The sequence below is a fragment of the Coloeus monedula genome, assembly GCF_965178545.1.
Source record: "Coloeus monedula genome assembly, chromosome: 21".
NCBI lineage: Eukaryota > Metazoa > Chordata > Aves > Passeriformes > Corvidae > Coloeus > Coloeus monedula.
In genome coordinates, this window is record NC_138801.1 from 5,742,932 (window position 1) to 5,762,574 (window position 19,643).

General features: G+C 43.8%; 1 protein-coding gene across 1 annotated transcript; it reads right to left on the minus strand.

The window, feature by feature from the left end:
• Positions 1–152: 152 nt before the first annotated feature.
• On the minus strand, positions 153–18,858 carry PKN3 (protein kinase N3). Its single transcript, XM_082295094.1, has 22 exons — positions 18,803–18,858; positions 15,128–15,410; positions 14,442–14,590; positions 13,522–13,651; positions 13,204–13,355; positions 12,631–12,826; positions 12,161–12,349; positions 11,809–11,918; positions 11,186–11,329; positions 10,115–10,190; positions 8,489–8,675; positions 7,659–7,770; positions 6,791–6,867; positions 5,395–5,461; positions 4,734–4,825; positions 4,199–4,375; positions 4,049–4,111; positions 3,432–3,508; positions 2,781–2,923; positions 2,439–2,546; positions 1,799–1,879; positions 153–955 (listed from the first exon to the last, which is right to left on the minus strand). Exons 1-22 carry the CDS (start codon positions 18,824–18,826, stop codon positions 743–745), a joined length of 2,850 nt encoding a protein of 949 aa, XP_082151220.1. The 5' UTR covers positions 18,827–18,858; the 3' UTR covers positions 153–742.
• Between the last annotated feature and the right edge of the window lie 785 nt (positions 18,859–19,643).

Genomic DNA, 19,643 nt, shown 5'->3' on the forward strand with positions numbered 1-19,643 from the left:
AACTAAAATCCTGCCTGTTGAGCATTTTGGTTAGCCCTGATCTGAAAGATTCAACTGACACAAAGGAGATGAAAAGCTGAGTATTTTTTATATGGAAAGGTATCTTTATTTTCAAAAAAGAAAAAAACAGGCAAAGCTGTGGGGTTTGGTATCATTAAAAACAATAGATAAGAGTTGGCATCCTTAAGTAGAAAGACTTATTTTCCTTCAAATAAATGACTTGGATCATTATCAAACATCATTGTCTTGGTAGTGTTAAAATCCATTCATTGTCTGACATACACATTTTAATGAGTGGGAAACAGCATAAAATCATTACCAGGAGGGAAAGCTGTATCTCTAGAAAATGAGTGAGAGGTGGCCATTCCCCTACTATGCTACAACTTTTAAAAACTCACACTACTTACTTAGGCTTTTGCAAAGAGTAACCTGGGTTGCAGAGATGATTTGATTTCATCAAGTCCAGCTTAAATTCCAAATTTCATCTACATTCAATGATAGAAGAAGATACATCCAGTCAAACATGAATTATTCCTTAAAGGTAATTGACATCCAGTATCCTTCCAACAAATGAGGCTGGAAAACCCACAGCAGGTTATCTCAGCTTGCAGGGCACCTCATCCTGGGGCCATCAGCACTACCTGTACTACAAATCCTGTTGGCTTTTCCACTGGCCCTGCAAAGTCTTCTCTATGCTCTCTCAAGGTGGTAACAATCTCTTCATGTTTTTACAGCACAGGAGTCACACATCTAAAAGGTGTGTGGAAACAAAGTCAAAGTCCTTGAAGACAGTCTGCTCCTTACGGGTTAGGAGAGAAACCTCCTCAGGAGGAGTAAGGATTGGCTTTTGGGAAGTGAACTCTTCATCAAAGTTGCTGATGTCGGTTGGATCTCTTAACGTGGGCACATAGGGGGGCTTCAGCCTCCTGGCAAACAAGGCATCCCAATCAATTCCCTGTAAGAGAAGGAGGGGAACAGGCCAGATTGACACAAAGATTATTTATGAAATGTGAAAGTCGGAGGGAGAATTGCAGCCTCCCTTACAGATAATTTGCAACATGTCTTACTTCTACTAATTAAAAAAAAAAAAAAGAGAGAACTGAAAAAAGGCCCAAAACAAACAGCACAGGAGGTACTGCAGAGATTCCATGCAGTGTATTTTACAGCTACAACTGTATTTAGGAGGGACAAAACTACAGCTCAGCTGTGGCCAGGTGGATCTGTGGATCCCAGCAATTTCTGCTGACATCCAAGTTCTTTCCTTGCTCCAGTGCAAAGCCAGACAAGGGTTATAAGGCTACAAACTTTTGGCAGATGAGCAATAATGAAAAGGGATGACAACACCTTTACCTGGAACAGACACATAACCCTGACACAAAGCAATTTAACCTCCATTTCTCTTAAGAGTCATGTGTATCCTGCAAATGCAGGTGATCAAATAAGTCTGATTGACAACTGCTGTCATTACTAGATAACATCTTTGATGCTGCAGTTTGATTTTAAAAGGAGTATTTGTTCATGTCTCTGAAGTTAGATACATTTGTACATAGAAGCAGCACAATCCGAAATAAACTGGCTCTGGAAGCATAAAGATCCTAGAAAACAGACTTGGGGGGTGTCATTTCAAGCAAGACTTGAAACACATATTCCTGAATGGAGCAATGAGGTGCAACAGAAGCTATCACTAAGAATACCCTGATAACAAAGGAAAATAAGCCTCAATACCAACAGAGAACAAATCGCTCTCAGCTCAAACACAAGAAATATGGGAGAGGTGAGGTATAAAGCAAGTTCCTACCTTAAAAAAGGGCTGAATTTTAATCTCTTCTGCATCTTTTTCCCCTGCTCCCAGTCTACGCTCTGGACATTTCCGAAGCAGCTGCAGAAATATCAGTTCAAAATGAAACAATGGGAACAAGAATGGACAGAAATAATGTTCCAGAGGGAAAAAAGAAAGGTGGACTGATCCCTCAGTGTTTCCTCATTCTCACTTTGCACCAAGGTCATCATTTGCCAGGAACAGCTCCGACCTAGCTCCTTGTAAACAATTTGCCAACAGCAATAAGATACCTGACATAAACTGCATGGAGCATCTCAGCTTAATTGTGCACCTGTGACTCTGGGGTCACATTAAAAACTGAATCCAGCCATCTCCACTGAATGGCTCTGACATTCCTGCCCTTGAATCAACACTTCTCTGTGCCATACTTAGCAGGAACAGTAAGCAGCCTGCTTAGTCATCCTTACAAAGAAGGATTACATTTATGTAATGAGAAGGAAGGGAAAATATGTGCAAATTTAAAATATTTCCTTAGCCTATGTAGGCAGCCCCAGATTACACACACAAATGCTCTACAATCCTAATCAAGTCCCTCTGGATCCACTTACACAGTAAATGCAAATTCCTCAGGCTCCCAGAGACCCATCAAGCCCTTTACCTTACGGATTATGGAAAGTGCTTCAGTGGAAAGGAATCGTGGATACCGGACTTCATCATTGACAATGCTGTCAAAGACTTCCTCCTCGTCATCTCCAGGGAATGGTGACTGCAATTGGGACATTCTGTTATTTAATCCACATAGCACCCACTCCTCACTATTAAATAAGCATGAGAATACCAGGGAGTTGCATGGATTAATTACTGTTTGGCAAGCACTATGAATAAGAGAAATGTAACTGAAGTACTAATAAAGAGTTGGCTACATTTAGCAAAATTTTACCTCAGGTAGTCAGGTCCCCAAGCCTGGTTAGTGAGATCCCCTGAGGGAAGGTGGCCTTACCTCACCAACAAGCATCTCATAAATGAGCACACCCAGGCCCCACCAGTCCACTGCCCGCGTGTACGAGATGTCTGTCAGCACTTCTGGGGCCAGAAACTCAGGGGTGCCACAGAAGGTGTTTGTCCGGTCTCCAAAACCTATTCCTGTAGGAAAAGGACACTTTGGTAAAATCCAGTACACATTCCTGAATGGATCTGATGCAGCCTCCTGAAAGCTGTAGTTTGCCACCTGATGTTGTTACCTGGTCATGGGGAATTGCCAGTGAGAAGTGTGAAACCTGAGGTCCCCAACAACTCCAAATAACAAATACACAGACAATGCTTAAACAAACGGCAAAACCAGGGGAACTTCCTGCACGTTCCACTGCTCATTTAGTCATCTACATGTTTTATACTATCCTCTATTCTGGCTCCTTTGAACAAATGAGCACATTCTAAATGCTTTCATAAGTCTCCTGAAGATTACACGACAAGGTATTCTTCCCAAATTCATCATGGCCAGATAGGTGAGGGGTTTTTTTGTTGTTCAGCTTTTTTGGTTTTGTTTTAATCTTTAAAATGAGGATTAATACAAGTTACACATAAACATCTACTAAAGCCCAGATCCTAAACTGATCCTGATGGCTCAATTTCAGCTTCCCCAGTTACTCACCTTCCTTACACAAACCGAAATCTGCGATCTTCACAAATCCTTCAGCATCTAAAAGGAGATTATCCAACTTCAGGTCCCTGCAGGCAAAGGAGATGAAAGAAAACAGTGGATGAAGACTGAGGATTGCCACCCAACATGTTTTATTGCAAGAGGCAGAAGGTAGATGTTAATAAAGAGAATAAAATCTAGATTGAGTAAAGTCTACATTTTGTTTAATAGTGCATTATTTGGAAGATTCCCATTAATTGATTGATATTTTCCCCTAAACAAAAGGCTCACAAAGCATCTTGGAATTATTCATCTGGAAAAGAGCTCCCACAACAGCATGACAAATTACCTGACTATCCCAGTGAAAAAGAAAGCAGTGACCTACAGGTGCCCCCCAGAATGTATTGACATGCCACAGAGGATTAATCACCTGCAACATGCCAGATGAATAGCTTCTAGGTGACTTCCTCTACTGTGAGCACGATGAACATGCTGATAGTGACAGGGAAAATAAAGGCAGGCAGAAAGATTAGAAACCCCAGCAAGAGAGTGAGCTCCAGACACAGCTACAGGAAAAAACAACTTTCAAGTTGCTGAACTGTCTTATACTTGAGTCTCTGCTGCATTACCTATAAACAATTTTCTTCTCATGCAAGAACTGGAGCCCCAAGACTACACAGGCTGTATAAAACCTGAAAGACAGAAATAGTTATCAGGAAATAGATGAGATTCAAGTTAAAAATTTGTAGTGCCTGGAGACAAGACTAATTCTAACTCACTGTGCCATATGCTCTGGAAAGACATCTTCGTGTATGCGCATCATCAGATCCCCACCTGGAGTGTATTCCATCACAAAGCAGGCATGGTGAGGGGTCTGGAAACACGCAAACATGTTCACAAGGAATGGATGATCAGAAGAATTGACCACCTCAAATATTCGCTTCTCACAGTTCAAGCTGCCAGGATTCAAAGAATGAAAGTGTCAGCATTAAACAGACTCAGCAGATTGTTTTGAGAAAGAGAGGACGAAGAGGAAAATCTTCACATCTTAAGTTAGAGAAATAAAAAGGGAGGGCTAATATAATACTTATATACTTCCAAACCCTGAGTTTTAGAGTGTTGTTCAGGTGTCATTCTTACAAAAGTTAGACACCATTCTAAGTTTCCCTATTTCTGATTTTAGTTATCCAAGTCTTAAGGTCACATTTAACCTTAAGAGTACCGCAACCAGTACACACCGTACCTGCTAACATTTGATTACAGTGGTGGTAATGTAGCCTCTGGCAATAGTACCATCTCTAAAACAAAGCTCACCTATCAATTTCATCTCTCCTAATAATGTCTTTTTTCTTCAAGGCTTTGATGGCATACAGCTTCCCAGTTGCCTTGTATTGGGCCAGCAGTACCTGAAAGACAACAGAAAAGCTGTACTTCAAACAATCTCGTATTTCCTTATCGGATTACTTTAACTCCAATTGATGCCAACTATTTCCATCAACTCCAGACAGTCATCCTCAAAACCAAACTCAAGGAACTTGAGAAACAGAGCACTTCTGTTTTGCTCCTTGTGCTGCAGCAGTCCAGAAGGATGTCAGTGTAAGTTATGTCCCTCTCCCAGACAGTACTATCACAGCTGGCCCAGTGCTTTAGGAGCACCTCAGAGTTCTCACAGAAGGAGCTATGCACAGTTTTGGGAATGGAGCTCTTCCACTAGTGATCCTCATGAAAGGAATGGTAATGGTGTGCTTTGATTTAGCTCTCTCAGGACAGCTTCCTCCAGGCTTTGAAGTCACAAATCTTCAGGAATTTTGACGGTTAACAAGAGTTATCAGTTGCTTGTGTGGCTGGGCTGGGTTTGTTCCGTATCTGCACTGCAACAAATCTCTCCTGTACTGCAATGTTTCTATTCAGACCCCCAGGCAGAGCCCCCACTGTCACAACCACTGCCCTCCTCCACAGTGTACTTCTCTACTACCTTTCCAAAGTGGCCACGGCCCAACATAGCGATGCAGTGAAAATCCTCGAGCTGAACTGTCCTTTTCCTGCAGAAAAACAAAGAGACAGTACCCAAGAGATGCATGAGCAGATAACAGAGGAGTGTGTGTTTGCATCAAGGAAAGAAGCTCTGTATAGCAAGAAGGAAAGCAAACAGCTGTGCCAACCACTCCTCACCTAGTCCTGACAACTAAAGCTTGTGCTGCTGTTCTGCCACTTAAGAAAGAAGAAGGTAACCCTGATGTAAGGAAAGTGCTCCCAGTGGCAGCAGTCTGACTTCCATGTGTACTAGCAACAGGAGAAACAATTCTGACTCTTCTAGGCTTGTTTTCTCTGTTACTTTCCATAACAGGATTAGTTCCTCTCCACCCCCATCCTTGGGGTAGTAAAACTCAGTTTCACCTACGCTCCTTTGAGCAGGCTCAGCAGCAACTGTAATCAGACATGAACATGCCTAAAGTGCTAGGAGGACAAGGGTGTAAGAAGAATAGACATTCTCAATGGAAACTGGAACTGGAAATAAAACACACTGAGACAACAGACAACATGCTGTTGGAAGAAAACAGCTGAATAAAGAGATGCCATAGAATGTAATGCCAGCCACAAGGTGTTATCAAGGAAATTCAGGCTAGAGAATTGCTAGTAAATAATAACAATAATAAAAAAACCCAACAAAACTATCCATACACTAAATGCTTTATTCCAGGATCATTTTTAAAAGGCAACAGACACTCCATACTCCTCCAGTAAGTGAAATGGAAGAGCTGAGTATCTGTCGATGAAGATTTTGCTATTCCTGCTTTTTCAGTCAGTCTTTGTTCAACAATAGTAAACTGGTTTTTTACTTGTCTTGGGTATATTTACTGCTGTGTATCCCTGTTACATACAAAATGTGTCTGTGTAAGTGCCATAGATTATAATCAACTTCCTGTTTTATGCCTCCCATCGTAATGAGAGACAATGTATTACAAATCAATAGAAATAGAAGAGTGTGAGGGATGCCAAAAGTAGTTCTGGAATGCATTACTTAGAACACAGACACATCTAAATATACTACACCATAATACTTCAAACACAAGGAAGCACTTGAAGACAGCTAAATTACTTTATCTTCCACTAAATCACCTCTTACACTGCAGTGCACAATCCATCAATAGGCTCACTATTTGGGTTAATGAGCAGATAAAACACGGTAGACATTTAGACAAGTGAAGTTCAGAGCAGGTTTTTCATTGTGTTGTCCACACTCAGCATTAAGAATTTGCTGCTGAGAAACCAAAGCACACCTTGAGCAGAATTAGACTTCATGCTCAAAAATTTCAACCCAGTGAGTCTTTAATCTGTGCTCTGAGACAGCCCATGCTATCCACAGTTACCTTGGAGACGCTGGGATTGGAAATCCTGTTACAAGAGAGCTGCAAGACTTCTCCTCAACATGTAGCCTCTTCAGGCACTAGGAGGAGAAAGAAAAATACAGTGGGTCATCTTCTGATCACCAAGTCTAACCTGAACACCTCTATCCAACTTTTCTCCTCTGTCAGGATCCAGCGTAACCATAGACTAGTTCTTGCAGATGGTCATTGCCTCTGCTTGGAGGTAAGTAGCATAGAAAGAGATTATCTATGAGCACACGAAACTATTTCAACAATAATTTTTATAGGGTCAAATCTTTTAAAACAAACACTTTTAAAAGTCTAGGATAGAAGACTCTATTCAAGTCTTCTATTCAAGAGTCACAATGATCAAAGAATGCAGTCCCCTCTATCACAAAAGTCAAATGAGAAAGGGTAAAATATGGTAGAACAGGTCATTTTACTGCTCAAAGCAATATTCCTGCTCCTTCCTATCAGAAAAGTAGAGCTGCTCTTGGTTTTGCCCAGTTTCTTTAATGACAAAGAACCTCATCCGCTCCTGAAAGCCTGCTGACCCTCCTTCCCTGCTTCCTCTGTGCAGTCTGTTCTGTACTCTTGCCTTGAACTCCCAATGCTGACCTACCTCCCATTTTGCTTCTCCAAGAAAAGCAAGTTATAATTTAAAAAAAAGAGGGGGGAAAAAAAGTGCAACTCTTTTTGAGGACTCCATGCCAAAATGGCTCACTAGATTCTGAATCCCTGGAGATCAGCCTGCTAATGAGGCACCTGCCTAAAGTATAGTGAATTTCTTCAGTAACAAATAAAGAGGAACAGAGCCTTGAAAGCACACCAGCCAGCAAAGACAACTTTCCCAATTAGCCCAGACGGTTACCGGAGAATCTGCAGGAGATGGCGTTGATTCCTTGGTATTGGCCATCAGAAAAAGGCGTGGAGGCTTGGGTGGTGCTTCATCAACAAATGGAAGCTTAGCCACAGGGAAGTCACTGCATTTATAAGACAGAATTGAAGGAGATTTTGCCTTAGGGCAGAGCATTGTACACAGACACCTTTGCATCACCTCTGCTGTGTTAGCTCAGTCCAAATCACTGGACAACAGAACTCCCTGACTCACACAAAGAGTCTCTGAAGTACCAACAAGACATACTCTCTCCTAAACTAATTAAAAGTTGGTTAGACTCACATTCCAATACTGGCTCTCTGATGCTATAAAATTAATGAAACACAGGTATATAGAAATAAGTCAAGAATTTAAAGGAAATCTTGCTTTTAATAGCAACACAGCAGCTGAGGCTTTTGTTTTTTTTCTTTCCTAGGTCCTGTGCATCAGTGGGAATTAGCTTTTTAGAGAACAACTGATTCAATTAAAAAAAATTTATTTTGGGGGAAATTTTCTTCTATAGCACATTCAAAATCTCAGCTATGTCCACTTTGAGTGCTACTTTACTTATGAAAGCAGAGTGCATTTTTATCACAACAATCACATGGTGACCTGGCATAGATCAGCTTTGTAGCGGTGAAGACATTTAATGAATGGAATTTTCTTTCCTTTAGAGCACAGAAACTGTACATCTTTTTTTTTTTAGACAGATACATTTTTCTCATCAGTGTCTTCCTCCACCTCAGTGAGGTGCAACAGAATTTTAAGATCTACCCTACACCCATTCCAGAGTGTTACACAACAACACTCACGACATCACTTACCCATTCAATTTGGACACTGAATCACCATGACTTTGTGGGGAAACTGGAGGAAAGTCTGTGTGATTGGGATCATTAAGTGGGGGACTCAGAGTGCTGATGGAACTACAGGGAGGGAGGAAACTCATCATCAGGCGACCCCAAGCTGCAACATTCATGTTCATTTGAGGAGCTCGGAGAAATTCCTTCCCTGAAGGAGTCAGAGTCAAAACACCAGTGAGATTACAACACACAAATTATAGTCTCATGTAGTGTTAAACTATAGTTTTCAACCAAACACCCAGAGGTTACCCCAAAAGGGTAGTTCACCCTTGGGAGAAGGGGCTTTTCTTCAGGGAATGAAGATTAATAATGATGATGATGAAACAGATCTGCTATTTCATCTAAGTTCAGCTCCATATAATATCATAACAATCCTCAAGTTGAAACTGAATAGAACTTTAAAAATTGATTTTACTTCAAGTCAGGTTTTCTTCTCTTTCAACACTACATTTTAATGATGCAGCCTGTTAACAGGAAGTTTCTAAAAATGTGTTAAAAAGAGTAAAACATTTGGGATATTTTCATTATTTTTACTACATCCTGAAGAGTAGAAATATAAAATCTCATTTATCCCCAGTGTCACGAAAGCTCAGTATGTAAAGTTTCACCTTATTCAGCTTCACAAGAAAGAATTTGCAGAGAAATAAGAAAGTATGCAAGTTATTCCAGTCCATAAATCTCATAAATCTGAGATGCCAGCTCTAGAAACTTGATAGACAGGCAGTAGCCTGTTCATGTTACAGTGTTCTGTAATTCAGAGTTTTCCAGAAAACCTTCCAACATCTGTTCATCAGTAACAGCATGGCTGGTTAAATTAGTACAGTTTGAGTCCTGGATCTTCTCATAAAATTGTGGAATGGTTTGGATTGGAATCTTAATGATTTGTATTGGGATCTTAATGACCATCTAATTCCAACCCCTTGCCATGGGCAGGAACACCTTCCACTATCACAGGTTGCTCCAAGCCCCATTCAACCTGGCCTTTGACTCTTTCAGGGATGGATGGGGCAGCCACAGCTTCTCTGGGCAACCTGTGCCTCACCACCCTCACAGGGAACAATTTCTTCCCAATATCCCATCTAATCCTGCCCTGTCAGTGGGAAGCCATCCTCCCTTTGTCCTGACACTCCAGATCCTTGTCCAAAATCCCTCTGCAACTTTCTTGGAACCTCTTTAAGGCACTGGGAGGGGCTCCAAGGTCTCCCCAGAGCCTTCTCTGAGCTGAACAGCCCCCATTCTCTCAACGTGTCTCCACAGCAGAGGGGCTCCAGCCCTCTGAGCATCTTGGTGGCCCTCCCTGCTCCAAGAGGTCCATGTCCTTCTTATGCTGGAGGCCCCAGAGCTAAGAAGTCTGTTAAATAACTAGCAATTAAATCCTCCCAGCAATGTTAATTGTGAGTAGCAACACCACAATACCACATTACAGATGGTGCTGCAGCCAGGCTGCCTGGCCCTTGTGACTGAACAAACTTTCACATACACAGTAATTATCCAGAGTTCAACATCTCTCAGATTGAATAGGACAGGAGAACCTGCTTCTGCAAACCCCTGCTCTCACTCTGGACAGTCACTTCTCCAGCACCTCACCTTTCTGTTTGGGAAAAATGCGCTTCTGTCGCTGCAGTTTTGGCTTCCTCTCAATGACAGGATTACAGAACATCACCTGTCAAAGAAACAAAAGGGATTTGTCAGGATTCTCCATCTAAATTGTAAACCCAAATTTTCACACATGCCTGTTTTCTCATCAAATTCTCCATTCCTATCTGTTTGGTAAGTTTTGAGTCGCTCCCAGATTCCAGACTTTTTTATTACAGATTCGCCCTATAATCAGCTGCTACTTCAGTTGTGAGTTTAGAGGTTGAAATTATCTGCTACCTGAAATTCAGAAAACTCTCAGCGTCACTTAAAGCATGTTACCTGCTGGATCCCAGAATTAAGACCAATTTGTATCCCCCAAAAACTTTATCTAATTTGTGAAGCCATGCATGCAGAACACACCCATGTGTAGGATAACAGACATAGTGGTTCATGGCACAGAAGTAAAAACAAAAAAAACCAAAACCAACTGCCACAAACTAACCACAAAAAACAAGAAGGCAGGGAGAGGAGGCAAATTTTGGTATATGAGGTCCAGATCCTACTTGGGAATGTTAACCACAGGAACTTTCATCACAACACAAAGGAGAAAATACTGCGGCTTTTAAGGGATTATCGAGATAATCTCTACACTGATGGTACTTCAAACTATTATTAGCCTCAGAAAGATGATAAAATAAGCATAGCCAGAGGGAGTTTGGATCTCTGATTCTAAAGTCCCTCTGATTCAGTCCTGATCATTAAGTCATACGTTTAATTAAAGTGCCACTGATGACTCATAATGAAAGCAAATAAAAATGAACTGATTTCACAGCACACACACATAATTACAGCGGAGCAGCTGAAGAGTCACTCCAAGCTGTGGCACGTGCACATCTATTATATCATGTTGTTCCTTATTCTTATATGGGCTATTGATGCAAGAGGGTTTCAGGTATCACTCTACCCTTCTAGATTATTGCTCTTTCCATTCCTTGTATTCTGGGTTGAAAAACTGCTTTCAGGGCAGACACCTTAAACAGACAGAATTCTCTGAAAAGGAAACAAAGCTTACATTTATACCTCGGCAAAAAGCATTCCTTGGGGCTCCAGCGAGAGGCACATCCCATGACGTTCATTATCAAGAAAATCATCCAAACGTAAAAACTTCACTGCACAGAGTTCTCTCCAATCTCTCCAATAAATTGCAATTTCTAGCTCACGAGACTGGTGGGATGAGTGAATGGTGGGGGAGAAAACAAAGGCAGAATAGTTACATACTGCTCCATGCTCTGGAAATGACACACACATTTGTAAGAAAAAAAAAATATCAGTTAACTAAAGAGTATGCATAAAAAACTTCTTTAGTCCTTCTGTTCCCTGCTTTTGATGTTTTTTGATCTTAGCTACAGACCTTCTTGGAGGTTGCTCTCTTGACTCCCCATTTAGAAATCCCTAAGAGCCATTTTGCTGATAAGATGAAATAAAACTGCTCAGATAAGGAGAGAAGGACAACAGATGCTGTTCAAGCTGAATCTCTGGCAGAGATGCTCTGCCTTCAGGGGAAGGCTGAGCTAACTGGCACATCAAAGGACATGGGGACAGCAGCAATACGGGGTTGAGCTAAGTGGAATGGCAGCTAAACAAGCAAATCAGGTAAGGTTAAATGGAAAAACAAACAGCACATGAATCTGGGGCAGACCTACCCGGTCCAGCTCAATGACAAAGCTCTGGTCCCATGCCTGATTATTAACTGGTCCCCAGTTTGTTTGGCCAACCACTTTATTGTCCACTTTGAGCACAGCAAGGACCTCATCTGGACAAAGGAGGAAACATGGATTATAACCTTTTACCAAAGAAAATCTCTCATGCTGAAGGTGGACATCCCAACCAATTTCCAGAGAGTCCTAGGAGGACCAGGCATAATGCAATTCATTCTCTCTCTTAGTTTTGCAGCAATCAGGTTTCTTATAACAACACTCATACCAGGCTGACCCAGTGAGAAGCCCCCTTCCTCCAATATGCCACCAGCAGGTCAAAAGGGAACCCTGTACTCACTACATGGCTCTTCATTCCGGTATTTTCCTGCAACACCACGGCCATGGATGCCCAGGCCAACTCGTGTCCGGGAAAGGGACCTCAAATCACTTGGGCTGCCACAAATGGGAGAAGAACTGGTCATTCGGGAACGTCCTGGAACATTTTCCAATAGATCCTGACACCCCATCAGTCTCACTTCCAGTGTTCCTGAGGAATTTTAGGAGAACAAGGAATATTATTATGTAAGAGATAAAGTGATTCCAGTCAGCCTGCCCTCAAAGAGGTCCCAGAATTCCTCAGATTCATGATTTTGTAGTTAACAGTTTAAATTGACTCCAGATTAATAGACTGCAAGTCCGTGTGCTCAGAAAGCTCTGCCTGGCCCAGAAGTCCAGCTCCTAGAAAATCCAATGTCCATATAACAACGATGAGAAGAAATAGAATTCATTTTTCTCCTGACAACAACATGTCATGCAGGTTTTCTTTACCTGTAAGGGCTGTAGGTTTGATGACTGAAGTGGGTTGGATGCTGCCATGCTGGGCTCCCAGGGAGGAAGTGTTTACTAGCTCCTGTTTGATGAGTGCTCTTTTTGGGTGATCAGGTGAAAGCTGACTGAGCTGACGTTCCAGGGAGAAGCGCAGCAGATCAATCTTCTGAGAGGACTCTTGCAAACGACCCTGAGCCTACCAGTATGGAGGAGAACAGAACGCAGGCAGAACTTTTTCATGTAGAGCCTCAGACCAGGTATTATTAATCCTTTATGAACTAGAGTAAGCTTAGAAAAACCCCAACAAGACAACATCTTGCTAATACAGGACAAAGATGAAATATTTTCCCATAGAGCTTGAACCCCCATCAGTATCACTTCTGAGGTTCCAGAGGAATTTCACCAAAGCAAGGAATGCTATCCCTAGAAGGGAAGGTGATCCCAGTCTGTCTCCACAGACAGACAGGAAATTCCTAAATTAGTAACGTGATTAACCCTGCTCATTCAGGCTAAATCACTAATGTGGGGACATGAAACCACCCTCTCAAGAAGGCCTGAGCAATGTCTGCTTACCTCAGCCAAAAACTTGCGATCCTGTACCCGACTGCCCCCCAGGATCTTCAGCACATTTTTTGCCCCCTCCGCTACAGCAGCCTCAATGCGCAGGTGATGCCTCAGCTCCTCAATCCGCAGCTCCAAAGCACTGATGGTGGTCCCCATCCTCACTGGCCATTTGGGAGGTAAAACATGGTGTCATGGTTTAGCATAGTTTGGGTTTTTAATTAAGGAGGGGCTCCATCATTTCAAAGACGAAAATCAACCAAGTAGTGTGGATCTTAGGGCTCTGTCTGCATCTGTTGTGGGCTGTATCAGTTACTTAAAGCATGTTACCTGCTGGATCCACTGTATCTTCCATCCCTCCTGCTGACTGAGATACTTTCACAATGTGCATGCGGATTATTTCAATCTTTGTCTTGCTGTCCTGGAGCATCTGCTGAGCTGTAGCCAACAGCTTCCGCTCCTGCCAAAAAGAATCAGATGCAGAGAGAGAACCATGATCACTAAAAATGGGTGATGATGATATGCTCACATATGAGGGTGAGGTGGTACTTGCACAAAGGGTCATAACTGACTCTGAAATGGAATACACAAGTGGTTATGTAAAGGAGGCACCACTGAGGATCAAGGACTCTGAGATCACGATCTCCATTCGCAGAGGGAAAGGACAGGTCAAGGACATGCCCAGTTAATACCAAACCCTGCAGTCACAGACTTGTTATTCCCTGGTTAACTGTGCTTACAGTGTTCTGTGAGCAGAGGTTTTGAACAAATAAAAATATCACAGCCCTCTTACACAGCTGGTTCTTACTGAATTAAGCTTCATAATAAGCTTGAATTTGAAACGTTTTAAATTCTCTTTTGACTTTTAAATATGATGATGCCAAACTCAAAAAATGAGATGAATGTGAATCCAGTAAACCTCTGAAAATTTTTCTCACATAAAGAGATACCACATGCTGTGCTTTATCCTGAACAACTCGGTGATATCAAAACATCACACCAACTGAGTTACAACATCAATGCTTTCTTAGCTTTCTTTCCTCATCAGTGACTTAATGTACCTCTTATACCACCCTTATGTGCTGTCATTATGCTGAGACTCAAAGTACAGAACTAGGATTCAGGCAAACAAACTTTGCAAACTAATTTCTCTCCCACATCAATTATCGGAGAGAGATTTGTGTATGGACTTTAAATACAAATTCTGATCCAGTAATCCATGTTCCCAATGGCTCTTTATTCCTGCTTACCTTGGATGTTGAATACATTTGGATCATGTTCTCAGCTCCTTGTTTCACTTTCATTTCAACATGCAGCTGCTTTTTCAAAGCTTCCACCTTCCTTGCCATGGGGTCTGGGTTTCTTTCCCAGAGGCAGGGATCTGGAGATACAGATCCATCTGCACAAACAACACAATCAATACCATTAGTCATCTTGTCTAGTTTCATTTCACGGGGTTATAGATTTCCTCTGCAAAGGAAAGTTAGGCTATAAAATAAGGTAGAAAAAGGTCTTGTCTACAAAACTGACTGGGAAACACTTTCAAATGAAGCTCAAACTCCTATCTGTAAATATTTCTTTATTTATCAATGAACCTGTCCTAACAAGCACTCTTCCAATTTTATACTGATTCATCCTGTAAAATACTTGGATGTTCAACTGCCCAGAAACTCTATTCAAATCTCCTCAATTCCACCTACAACCTACTCCTAAGTATTGCCCATGCCCACCACTCTCAGCTGATTTTCTCCCTCCATCTCCTTTCACCTTTATTGCCCCATTCTGAACTTTTTACACCACAGATTATTTCATCAGCTAAATACCAAGAAGCTCCCACTACTCAGGAGCCCTCGATAGACGACTGTATCAATTCAGTATCTATAGAGACTGAAGCACTCTAACAGAATTTTCCAGTCAATCATGATCCAAGACCTACCTGTCGTACCCTCCTCTTTGTCTGTTATCACAATCCTTGCATTGAGCTCCTGAAGTTCCCAATGCAGCTGCTCCAGTTTTCGGTTGGAAGATTTCAGCACGTGCTCGATGTGAACAAGATTCTTTCTGTCCGTTGTCGCTTTGCGCAGGTTTTCTGCTCCCTCTTTAATCTTCAGTTCTTTCTGTATAGCCCGGCGAAGCAGTTCCTTCTCACCCTCCAGTTTCTGCTGGAAGCTTGGATCCATTAAGTTCACTCCATTGCCCAGCTGCAAGAGAGAGCTGCCCTGCAGCCCAAGAGCATTGAGCAAGAGGATTTCAGAGATAACACGTGTCCAACCGTTTTTACAACACAGCAGCAATATCCTCATAAGATTCCACTCCTTCATTTCACTCAGAAATTCTGAAGTCAATCTTTTCACCAATTTTTCAAGAAGACAAACCTACATTTCAGTTGCAGAGGACAGAACACAACTTTGATCTTAACATGCCTTAATTTGGTTTTAAACCATAATGGAGAAAAACCTCCATCTTACTCGTCCCCTTGTTATTTAATGTCTATACACATCTTTGTTCTTCAAGTATCAAAGCCCAGACAATATTTGCTGTTGTTCTGATCAACATTAACTTTTACCAGTATGATGTTGTAGATACAGATTTTTATCTGATTATGCCTTGATGCTGACTGCTCAAAGACACATCTCAGCTAATCTGTTAGAGCTTTTAGGAATGCCACAAGCATGTGTTAACCCTCAGCTGTTGTCTCTGAAGAAGAAATATGCAAGCCCTACAGCTGTTTCTACAAATGAACAAGCAAAAGAGTAAGTCTGACTGTCTGCTGTGCCTGGAAAGGTGAGCAGTATCTCGATCTCTGTTCTCTAAATGCCACGTTAAACACTGATTATTTTGAGCAGCATTAGTGGCATTCATGCTTGTCCTGGGCTTTGTTTTACATAATCTCCAATACTACTTGTTCTAGTGACATATGGCTCAGCAACAGCTCTGGACAGAGCTGCTCTGTCACAGACTCTGGACATACCCAGTTTGGGCAGAGCAGAGTTTTATCTCACTGCCCAAATAAACACTGGATTCAGACAGGAGCTGCAAAGCATCCCTAAGGGTGCTACCCAACACCAGAACAGATTCAAGCAAGAGCTTGTGCTTCTCTCTTCAACAGGAAGAGGAGCTCTAAGGCATCCAAAGCAATGGATGCATTCATAACCTCACATTAATGACTCACACCCATTGCTTAAATGCAAAAGAAATGGTCAAACACTGCTACAGTAACTGGCTCAACATCACAGAGCACATCAGTGCCTAAAGACAGGGTTCGGGAATCCCAACTTGCTTTCACACTGTGTCACTGGTTGACCACATTTCCAACAACAAACCACACTGGCTTTGTGTTACTCATGTACATTAATACATTTCCAGAGTGTGCTGTGCATCCAAAGCCTCCTCCAGAAACAATTACTTAATCGAAGACCCAACCAAACACCCTTGATTAGTTTTTGCTACAATTTCAGTCCAATAGTACATAGAAAAAGGGAAAAAATCCATTTTAAAAGTCGGCCTAAATCCAAGCTTTGGCCACAATAGCCAAAATAGGAGTTGGTCAGATTGGTAACAAAACAAAAAGGTTCATATTAACATCCTGATTCCAGGAAGTTCTCGCCCAATTAGTAAAGCCAGGAACTAAGCCAGAGCTTTGAAAAACATCCAAAGTTTTGTGAGGAAGAACTTGAATCACGGAGTTCCTGAGTCACAGGCAACCTTTACCAACCCTAAGCTGGAAAAATCAAAAAGTTCTTTATCCAGCCTGGAGCAAGTTACTAAAAGGAGTTTGATTGGCACAATTCTCATTTAAATAACTAATAAAAGCACATAGATTCATCTTCTATCCAAACTGTGCAAATGGGTGTAAGAAATTCCCCCCCTGAATCCACTCAGAGCAAAGGAATGAGCAGTGGTACAACAGTAATACCAATAAAAGGTGCTGAACATGAAGCTGTGGGTATTGATTCAGAGAACAGATACAGTTTCAGCAGTTCTCAGGTCAATTTTCCTCCCCATCAGTCTCTGCCAAAAGCTAATCTGAATATCAGTTAATGCAGCCTAAATTTCGAAATATATTTAGAATGTAACCATGACGTGTTTCACTTCCCCATCTTCCCCTCTGTGGATCAGAGGGTGCCATAATGTCAATGTTGTTTGCACCAGGAAGATAAAATACTCCATTTTTGAGAAGCATGGGAAAGACAAATTTGCATTTGGGTTGATCCATTTTGCCTTCTGGCTCAGGAATTTCAGTGGGGTGTCAGGACACTGCCACAGCCTGTGCTGCAGCTGTTCTTGGGTTCCCTGGGAAGATCATTCTCCAACACAATCCTGAAACACATTTACAGCTTGCAGAGAAATACCCAAAGTAGCTGAAATTGGATTGCTTTTAGCATTTGTAGTGGGGCTGCCGGAGCTCACCCAGGGCTTCTGCTAGGCTTGTGTCATGCTGAAGTGTCCAGACTGCTTTCTAACTAGCAAAAATTCCAGCAGTATCAGAGCTACACTTAATCCTTTGGATTGCAGCCAGGGAGATCCCATCCCATCAATTATGCCCAGTTTGGAAATGAGTTTCACCTGCACAAAGCCCAGAGCAGACCTGGCCTTTACACTTCCACTACTAACACAGAAATTTATTTATAATTTGATTTAATAAGCCAGTGGTGAGGATGCCATCCTCCCTGCAGCCCAAATATTCCCAGGACATCTTAAATCCCATCTTTCACAGCAACTTTGTGCTGTAGGGATGAGGCCCACGTCGGGGAGCCTTGTGCCAGCCACATTCATGCCTTACAAGAAAAAGCCACGGCTAACGTAGGAAAAGGGCACTTGTGGTCCTGCCTGGAGCCCTCCCAGCTCCAAGGCTGAGGGTGGGAAGCAGCGAGCCGAGGAAGCACGGGAATGGGAAGAACCCGGTCGGGCGGCAACCAGCGCTCTTTGTGTCGGTCTCTCTGTCCCTTCTTTCCCAGATTAGGCTTGAAACTTTCGTCTCAAGGGAAGAGGGCAGGACATCTCCCCTTCTCCGGCGAGCTTGTTCCAGACACGAATGTTTTCCCAGCACGGAGCCTGGCTGCCCTCCCGGCCCCGCGCCAGCCCTAGCAGCCGCCTCGCCTCCCACACCTCCTCGACACCGAGAGATTTCCCCAGCGGACACCAGCTTGGCCCGAACTCCATTTCCCTGAGGCGGAGGGACATTTTTAGGGGATCTCACCAGCTTCCCACACCCTCTCCCACTTCCTTGGGGCGCGGCCATGCGAGCGGAGGGGGAGCGGCGTGAAGCCCCTCACCGCAGCCGCCTCTGCGGGGGCTCCCGGCGGAGCGAGACACAGGATTTTCCCGGCGGGGGATGAAGGGAGGGACCCCCAAAGGGCACAGGAACTCCCAAAGGGCGCTGGACCGCAGTACTTTCCTGGCGGGGGGATGGATGGAGGGACCTCCGAAGGGCGGAGCGGTGCTTTCCCGATGAAGGACCCCCGAAGGGCGGAGCCGGGTGCGGTGCTTTCCCGGCGGGGGATGGATGGAGGGACCTCCAAAGGGGACAGGGAACCCCAAAGGGCGCGGGGACCGCCCTCCCTCAAGGCGCAGCTCGCCCCGCTGTCACCCCCAAGCCCTCAGCGCTCACCTGCGGGGTCGCCATTGCCGCCATTGCTCCGCCCGGACCGGCACTTTTCAAACTCGGCGGTCCCGGGGCCGCCGCCAGCGCCCTCTCGCGGGGGCGGCCCTGGGGAGCCGCCGGCGGGCGGCCCTCGGGAGCGGGACAAGGAGCGGGAGCCGCCCTTCCCCACACGGCCTCGGGGCAGCCGCCGCTCCAGCCCCCGGCTGAGGCGGTGCCACCGCCCCGAGGGGAAACGCGCGGACGCGGAGGTACCGCGCATCGCCCGCCGGGGAAGGAGAGGCTGGAGAGAGGCTGGAGGGGTCCGTGCCGAAGGCAGGGGACGGGAGGCACAGCGGCAGATCCCCCGCTCCGTCCCTCTGGAAGCCCTGAGCAGAAACCCTCGCGGGTTGCCCCAGCCGGGGCCCTTTGTGCTGGGGCCATTGGGTGGTTCCCAGGTTTCAGTTCTCCAGATGGGCTCGTGACCGGCCTTTATCCGTAGGGGAACCAGCGAAGTGTAGCTCTCCTTAGGACGGGATCCCTGGATCCCATCGCTGTAACGGGACGATGCCGGTCACAGTGCTGGGCTCTGGGGAAATTTTCTCCTGCAGAACTGCCCCTTCACACGCAGGATCTGGGGTTTCTGCTGAATATATTTGAGTGAAAAAACATCCCACAGGCATTGGCGAGGCTGGCAGCAATCCCCCAGCTATCGTAGTGAAAAAACACCGTGCTGCAGTAGTGCCACAGCATCACACAGAACCAACAGTGTGTCACAGGCCTAGTACTTAAAACAAATTTAAAAGATACTTATTGCTTTCAGGTGTTTAAAGACGTTCCTCAGCAGTATTACATAATGTTATTACCCTAC